The sequence below is a fragment of the Notamacropus eugenii genome, chromosome 6, assembly GCF_028372415.1.
Source record: "Notamacropus eugenii isolate mMacEug1 chromosome 6, mMacEug1.pri_v2, whole genome shotgun sequence".
NCBI lineage: Eukaryota > Metazoa > Chordata > Mammalia > Diprotodontia > Macropodidae > Notamacropus > Notamacropus eugenii.
Genome location: NC_092877.1, coordinates 104,383,620 through 104,392,146, shown reverse-complemented (window position 1 = coordinate 104,392,146; position 8,527 = coordinate 104,383,620). Strand labels below are relative to the sequence as shown.

General features: G+C 41.3%; 1 protein-coding gene across 1 annotated transcript in view; it reads left to right on the top strand.

Moving 5' to 3' along the window:
• The window catches only part of SCFD2 (sec1 family domain containing 2), a 423,131-nt gene extending 416,601 nt beyond the window's left edge, over positions 1–6,530 (top strand). The window contains exon 9 of the mRNA XM_072620771.1: positions 5,278–6,530. Coding sequence (XP_072476872.1) covers positions 5,278–5,370 — 93 coding nt within the window. The 3' untranslated portion in view covers positions 5,371–6,530. The remainder of the gene's footprint in view (positions 1–5,277) is intronic.
• Positions 6,531–8,527: the final 1,997 nt, after the last annotated feature.

The window sequence follows — 8,527 nt, the reverse complement described above, 5'->3', positions numbered from 1 at the left end:
AATGTTTCTCAGCCCTCTGCACCCTCCAGGAAATGTTTTTGCTTGCTGAAACCACCGGCACTGGCCGCCTGTTCCCCATGTATGAGCAGCATCATAAAATTCTCCAGGATGTAGTTGTCTGCAATCACCCAAGCTTGTTGACATGTAAATTAGAGTTGCCCTGAGGCTTCACTGTAACTCCTGAGCTTTGTAAGAAATTATTGGCTTTGTCTCAAATATGCTTATTTCTATGTTTAAGAGTAATAATCCATTTGAGTCAAATGAAGTCTCCCCGTTTTTTCCATTGATCATTTTTTTCTTTCCTGTCCTTTAGTCAGATGGAGTGATCTGATCAATAGATGGATCACCTAGCACAGGGATGGGGAACCTTTGGTGACCTGGAGGCCACAAGTTCTCCTGCTCCTGATCTAGCACTTTGCCTTGATTGTAGTGGCTATTCTATAAATGTCAATGAATGCATGAGCAAAGAAAGGAAGTTTGAGTAGATATTACTCCTCTCCACTTCCCCAACTAAAAAAGAAATCTTCATTGGCCTCTGAGATCCCTTGCAGCTCTAAATCTATGATACTATGATCCACCTAAATATAACTAGAAAAAGTGACAAATCTGAAGTCAGCCAGCCCCATGTCGGTGGCTCCTAAGCCTTTGAGGGTCCATGGATAGGCTTGAGGGGAGAGGGTCCAAGAACTTGGATGGGGAAAAATATAGTTTTATTTTCACTGACCTCTAACTGAAATTTAACATTTCCTTCAATTATGAATTTAAAAGAAAACCAAGAAAATCCCATTATTCTGAAAAAAAAGGCTCCTGTAACCTTTACTAGACTGCCAAAGTGGTTCATGATATAAGAAAGATTAAGAATCTCTGGACCAAGCAATAATATTATTATATTACTGTGGGTGGAACCCTGGCTCAGACTCTGGGTCTGCACTCACTTATTCAAAAAACATTGATAAATATTTCCTATATGTATGACACTGTGCTAGGTACTAAGGGTACTACCAAAAAACTAATAATGATAACATGTTTCTCTAGTGCTCTAAGGTTCAGCACATGCTTTTCTCATAACATCCATATGAAGTAGGTCATATAATTACTATTATCCCAAGTTTACAGATGAAGAAACTGAGGTTTTGCTCATAGTAAGTAAATGGCAAAGCTGGAATCATCTGAAACCACATCCTTGTTCTTTCTGCTATACCATACTGTCTCCTTCATGGGAGGTCTTTAGCTTTGGGTCCTATCAGTGACCTGGGCTCCCACTAATCAGCCCCTTTAAGGCAAAGATTAAAAACAACAAAAAGGTAAGGAAAAAGAAAAGAAGAGAGGGAGAAGGGAAAGAATTATCTCTATCAATCAGCAGCAGATTTCCACCAACAATTTCCTTGGGTAGAACTCAAGGACACCAGGCCATCAGTTTCCTTCCCGGAGGGCCTATGAGTATGCTGAGACAAATGGGCAGACCCATTTAGGGAAAAGAATATGGGAGAGAGAATTCAAAGGCCTGAGTCTTCTGTTTTCCTTATCTAGAAAATGAAGAGGTTAGATTAGATGGGGAGGAGAGGACTGCTCTTCTGATTACCATGCTCCTGCCTCAGGCCCCTCAAGTTAGAAAAGAGAGAATTCTCTACCTCACATGGGAGAGACCCAGGCCAAGCTTAGCTTGTAAGATGAAAGAACTTTTTTCACTATCTGATTCTGTGTGGACCAGAAGGTCTCGGTTCCATGCAATGGAGAGGTTTCAGGATACAGAAGGGCTCAAATCCAGTCATGTTTTTTCTGCTCCTAAACAACATGATGTTCATGAAGTTTCACCTACATGTTCGGTCAGTTTCCCTTTCCCTTCCCGATGAAATACCTTTCTAGGGCCAACATTCTCAAAGCCTAATGCTGATATGATGTGATTATTTGGAGGAATTTAACTTCTCTGTTCTATTTGAATATATTGTATATGTATATGTATGTTGTACACATTTTCTATCAGCTGTGGGCAAAATACAGTGTGCAGACTGGTGGGAGTGAATTCTTTTTTTGCTCGTTGTCCATATGTTGACTCCCATCTAGCCTTTCCTTTCTTCTTCCCTCCCTCCACATCCCCTCCTCCAAAGCTACCAGTATGGCTGAAGCTTCCACCAATTTATTATAGGCAGTTTATTGTAATGAAGTGGTGTCCAACTCAGAGAGGAGGATCACTAAGCTATGGGCTTCATATTGAATTAATCTGTATTCCACTGCAGTTTTATTTATTATGCTAAATGTTTTCCAATTATTTTTTAATCTCATTCAGGTGCACTGGGAATGTGACAGGCAACTCTGTGACAGGGGAAATGACCCTGATCTGAGAGCCTTAGTTCCACTCTTAGCTCTGTCACAAATGTGCTGAATGACTGAGGACAAATTATTTCATTTCCCTAAGCCTCAGTTTTCTCATCTGTAAAATTGGGGGGAGGGGATGGAATAATGAATTGCTAACAATTTGTGATTCTGTGATATTGCCTTTACATCTGGCCTACCTGTAATCATAGAGGAACCAGCTCCAATTCCTTTGGGACTTTTAACAGACCAAGAAGTCTGTCAGTGGGAGATACAATGGCTAGTCACCAGGGGTTGCAATAAGGTCAGCTAGGTGGCACAGTAGATAAAGTGCCAGGCCTGAAATCTGGAAGACTCATCTTCCTGATTCCAATCTGGCCTCAGATACTTACCTAGTAGCTGTTCAACCCTGGGCAAGTCACTTCATCCTATTTGCCTTGGTTTCTTCATCTATAAAATGAGTTGGAAAAGGAAATGGAAATCACTCCAGTGTCTCTACCAAGAAAACCCCAAATGGGGTCATAAAGAGTCAGTCATGATTGAAAATAACTGAACGACAACAATAATTTGATTTCTGGAACCACAGCAAGCTAAAAGAAGGCTATATATCCAGAAAGGAAGAACAGGTTTTTTTTTATTAATAGGGAGAGTTGCATAGAGTTCTTAGAATTAATATCATGTTCTAGATTTTAAATTCTGGAGGCTAGAAACAGTCTGGAATTTGACATCTTTACAGAACCTCATACTGTGCCACAAGCTCAGCAGGCTTTGTTGATAGTGAGATTATGCAAGCTCGAAGTTGAGAAGTGATGTGCTTGAGCTGAGACGTTATTCCTTTCAGGAAAAAAGTCCATAGAAAGACTTGTCATTCTTTTTTTGTATCTTTTTTTTCTGCCTCAGAGATTGCAAGGATAACACCATATTGATTCTAAAAAGGTATTTTCCCTTTCAAAAGGAAGTAAAATAACCCAAAATTTATCTTATATAAAATCCAAGTGTCCATCATCAATGTTATTCTTCACAATATGCCTACGTATATTTTTACTTTGAAAGAGTTTTCTTTTTTTGTGGGGGAATGAGCAGATGCTGCCAGCTACCCTTTGGATTCCACTTCTGTAGTTGGGCTCTCTTTCTTCTCTCAGCTGTTGACCTGCTAAATCAAGTCACATGCGTGAGAAGTCTCCCACTTCCTATTTTTGTTGTTGTTGAATTTTTAAGTTTTATTGGCATTTTCTGTTTTTACATCATAACTCCTAATAATAATAGATGTTATTTACACAATGCTTTAAGGTTATCAAAGCCCTTTATAAATATCTCATCTGCTTCTCATACCAGTAAGAGTAGGTGCTGTTATCTCCATTTTACAGATGACAAACTAAGGCAGGCAGAGGTTGGATGACTTGTCCAAGTTGCTCATCCTTTGTTTTTGAAGAGGATTAACTATATTCGGAATGATGTCTTGACTCACGCTGAGGAGGTATCTGCATCCGGATTTAAATTTAGAACTTCCTGACTCAAGTCCTATGCTCCTGTGCCGCTAAGCTATGGAAAGCCTCAGTGTCCCATGAAATTTATATAGAACTTTTGTTGTTTAATGGTTTCAGTCGTGTCTAACTCTTCATGACTCCATTTGGGGTTTTCTTGGCAAAGATCCTGGAGTAGTTTGCCATTTCCTTCTCCAACTCATTTGACAGATGGGGAAACTGAGGCAAACAGGGTTAAGTGACTTGCCCAGGGTCACATAGCTAGGAAGTGTGTGAGGCTGGATTTGAACTCAGGAAGATGAATCTTTTGACTCCAGGCAAAGCACACTATCCACTGTGCCATAAATGTTTGAAAATCACATTTCATCATTTTATCAGTTACAACAGCGCTTTAAGGGAGATAGAGCTGGCATTGTAATCCCCATTTTATAGATGAAGAAACTAAGACTGAAAGGATTAGGGACCACCAAAACTATGGTCTCCTAGCTAGTAAGTGCCAGTGGAAGGATATGAATCCAAGTCTTTCTGGCTTCATGGCATCAAGTACCACACACTCTCCAGCATGCCATACTGCTTCTCTTTATTTAACTCTCTCTTTGGCACATAGCCCTTGGCATCATCTCATCCTGGCTATCATTACTCTTGGACCATAGATTAGAGATGGAAGGTGCCTTAGATGCCAGCTCCTTCATTTTACACAGAAGGAAGGCAAGGAACTGACCCAGTGCTGCAAATTTAGGATTTGGAATCCTTGGCCTCCAGCTCCAAATCCAGCACTTTCCAGTGTACCAACATTTCGTCCTTTCTAGGGCAGAAATGTCCAAAGCAAAGGTCACCACTGATCCAGTGCCCACTTGGCTCTGGAAAACCCCATGTGCTTTCTAGGCTGGTTACAGGAAATGAACTGCTCCAGGGATGGAGGCCCAAATCAGAGGAGGGTATGTGTTTTAGGGGATTGGAGGGGTCACAACATCACTCCACCCATGCCAGGCTTCACATTGACAGGCTAGAATATGCTTGAAAATTATCCATGAGACTGCAAAAGGGAGCAGCCTATTCATCTCTGCCTCCATTGCTTTGAGGAGCCAGAGGGTAAAAGGCAGAAATTCTAACTGAAAGCAGAAACAAATCCAAATTCACTTGCTGACCAGATTCTCAGCAGTAGAGTTGCTATCAAGAGCAGTAGGAACCCAGCAGAGTGTCCAAGTACTGACCTAAAGTGGGTAGACTTAGAGCACAGATTCTGAGATGGGACACATGGCAGCCATCATGGTGCTCCCCTAACCCATGGACCTCAGAGAGTCTTAAATTGGGTTGCATCCCAGTCTTGAAATGTGGAAATGGAGTCTGTCTCCCCCACAACTCCAATCTTTTAAAAAAAAAAATCCATGCCCTTTTCATTTCTTTCATCATGGGTAAGTCAAGATTTGATTTTTTCCCCCACTAATTGTATGTGGTCTTCCCCCCCACCCCTTCTTAGGTAATTGTTCTGTCCACGCGACTCCTGAAACCACTTAACATTCCGGAGCTGTTATTTGCAACAGATCGACTCCATCCAGACATTGGCATCTGAGCCAGATCCATCTGCAAAGAAGATAAGACTTAGTCAGGCTGGAAATACCTGTACTATTGTCCATCACCAGTAGAGATGTGCCTCCCAAACGGAGCAGCCCTGTTACTAATTGGAGGTATAATTGAATTCTGCCTGAAGAGCCCTGATAACTGGGGGGGGGGGGGGGGGAGGGGGGGAGCGCAAATGTGCTTTGCTTGGATTGTACTAGTTTAAAAAAAGCCCCTTTTTCTGTTTCTAAAGGTGTCAAGCTGTCATTCATTCAGCTCCCACCTGATTAGTGATATTTCCCAGTTGTACTTAACCCTCTACTTTCCTGTCTGGTGATTAGACTTGCCAGCTCATTAATCCTAAACAAATACTTGTTGGCAAACCTTTTAGACAAATTACAGTTTTTTTTATTTGCACCTAGTCAATACCCTCAGTGAAGTAGCTGGCTATACATACTTTGGAGTAATAGAGAGAGAAAAGTTTGTTTTTCTTTGAGATTATGGAACATCTGTTACAAACAGGAACATTGCAAACAGAAATTGGGGACCATTTTTCCATTTAAGTGTGAAATTCGAGGGTGGGAGGGGAAGGGATGGTGGGGGTTAGCAAGCAGGGCTACTGTGTTCTAGCAAGAGGAGTACCAGGTAAATGAGCTTGTTTTCCTCAGCTCTCTAGGCTCATTCTGGAGGAGCAGAGCAGCCATTCCACACTGGGAGGGAAATTCACAATTCTATCTATCTATGGTAGAGATTTGCATCCCACTTCCTCTAGTTAAGCTCTCCTCCCTGCTCAAGGTAAAGGCTGAGTCAGAAAATAATTGGTCCCAACAGGCATATGATATAACCCCCTTTGAAGATTTTGTCTGCCCGACCTTTGCTAATTCTAATCTGTACTGAAATGTAAAGCTTCTGTTTCTGAAAATCTCACCTTTAATCAGAAGCTAAGAACCTAAGCCCAATGGATGAAGGAGGGGTGATGCTAAGAGCTCCGAAAAAAACAAATCTGGGACCAGACATGATTGTAGATGGGAAAAACACTATCTGATCTGATTCCACAGTTGATAGGAAACCTCTGTTAGCCACAAAAGATGTTTGCACTGGTCGATAAAGCTGGAAACGGTATCTGCTGTGAATTGATGTACAGGTTGTAGCAATAAAACAAAACCAAACAAATTCCCAAGCATGGCTGTAGCTTTAATTGGCTACATATCTTCATTGTAGGGAAAATCCTGGCACCTGGGGAAATCACTGGACAAACAAGTAAAGCTGGGTTTTTCCCTGCCAATTGTTTTCTTGTAGTTAGTAGTTTGGGAATCCTTCAAGGGTGTATACTGGCACTACTAGGTGGGGAAGTTGAGGTCTGGACAAGGAGTCCTCCAGCTACTGACGCTCCCTCCCTCCACAGATAGGGACCCTATCTTGTGCTTTCCAGCTCTGGCCTTGAAATTGTGTTTGCATCTACAGAATGCCCCCTTCTTGAGGACAGGAACTCTTCGGGTTTTGCCTCGGTAGCTCCACCATTTTTTCAATTCAAATCACTTCAGTGTAACCAACATTTATTAAGGAAGGAACCAAGCATTTATTAAGTATCTATGCTGTACCAGGCACTATGCTGAGTACTTTACAATGATCTAGTTTGATCCTTACAACAGCCCTGGCAGCTAGGTGCTATTATTATCCACATTTTACAGTTGAAGAAACTGAGGCAAAGGTTAAGTGACTTTCCCAGGGTCACAAAAATAGTAAGAATCTGAGGCTAGATTAAAAATCAGGTTTTGCTGACTCCAGGCCCAGCTCTTTTTCCACCTAGCTTCCATGGGAAGATTTAAGTACCTCCCTATGTCCTAAGCCTTGGGCCAAAGACATTAGAAATGCAGCCACTGCTCTCAAGGAGAAATACCACATTGAACTAGATAAATATATCATCATTTGAGGAGGAAAAGAGAACTGAGATCTTGTGGGAGGGACCTGGAAAGACTTTCCCCTGCAGGTGTTGAACCTTGAGGGAAGCCACAGGTGTTCATACAGATAGTAGTCTTTGAAAATGAGTGTGCAGTGGAATTGAATTAAAGGAAAAACGATGAGATCCGGTGGATGCAGAGTTAGAGTCAGTACCATTGCCTGATTCAGGCCCTGAGCATCTTATACCTGGTCCATTGCACTGGCCTGCTGGTTGGTCTACCTCCTGAAGTCTTGAACTCCCGTCCATCCCCACTAACTCTCAGGCCTAACCATGTCACCTCCTACTCGACAAAACTCAGTGGCTTCCTATCATCTCCCAGATCAAATATAAATTCTTGTTTAGCTTTTAAAACCTTCCATAACATACCCCCCTTCTACCTTTCCAGTCTTCTTAGTCCTTCCTCATATTTTATGAACCAAAGATACTGGGCCCCTTGCTGTTCCTCACATAAGACATTTCCTTCTCAATTCAATGGCTGGATTTCTCTCCCTCCTCATCCCTACTCTCTTCACTTCCCTGGTTCTCCTGAAATGCCCAAGATTTGCAGAATCTTCCAAGAAAGCTTTCACAATCTCGCTTAATGTTAGTTCCTTCCCTGTGCTAGTTATTTCCAGTTTATCCTGGATATATCTTGTTTGTCCATAATAGTTTTCTCCTCCATTTAGTCTATAGCATCCTCCATTTAGACTATAAACTTCTCCAGGGCAGGGGCTGTCTTTCTGCCTTTTTATGCTTACCATAGTGCCTAGCACATAGTAGGGGCTTAATAAATGTTGGTTGAATTGACTTGAAGAAGACTTCAATAACTCAGTGACTGCTGTGTGCATGTATAGATATATGCATATGCATATATTTATGTGCGTGTACATGTACACATATACACACATATAGGAATATATATAGTGTATACACTGTGTATATAATTCAAGAGAAGGTAATCTTTTTGGAGAAAAGCCAGTACCATTCCTACATTTTTCATTGGTGATGTTTCTCAAGATCCTGCTCAGCATTAAATGAGTTTCTTTTCAAAAGTTAACAGAAATTATAAAACAAAACCAAAGGAATGAAAAAATAGCAGACAATGGGAAATATCTCATTGAAAAAACAACTGATCTGGAAAATAAATGTAGGAGAGACAATTTAAAAATTATTGGACTGCCTGAAAGACTTGATCAAAAAAAGAGCCTAGACATCATCTTTCAAGAAC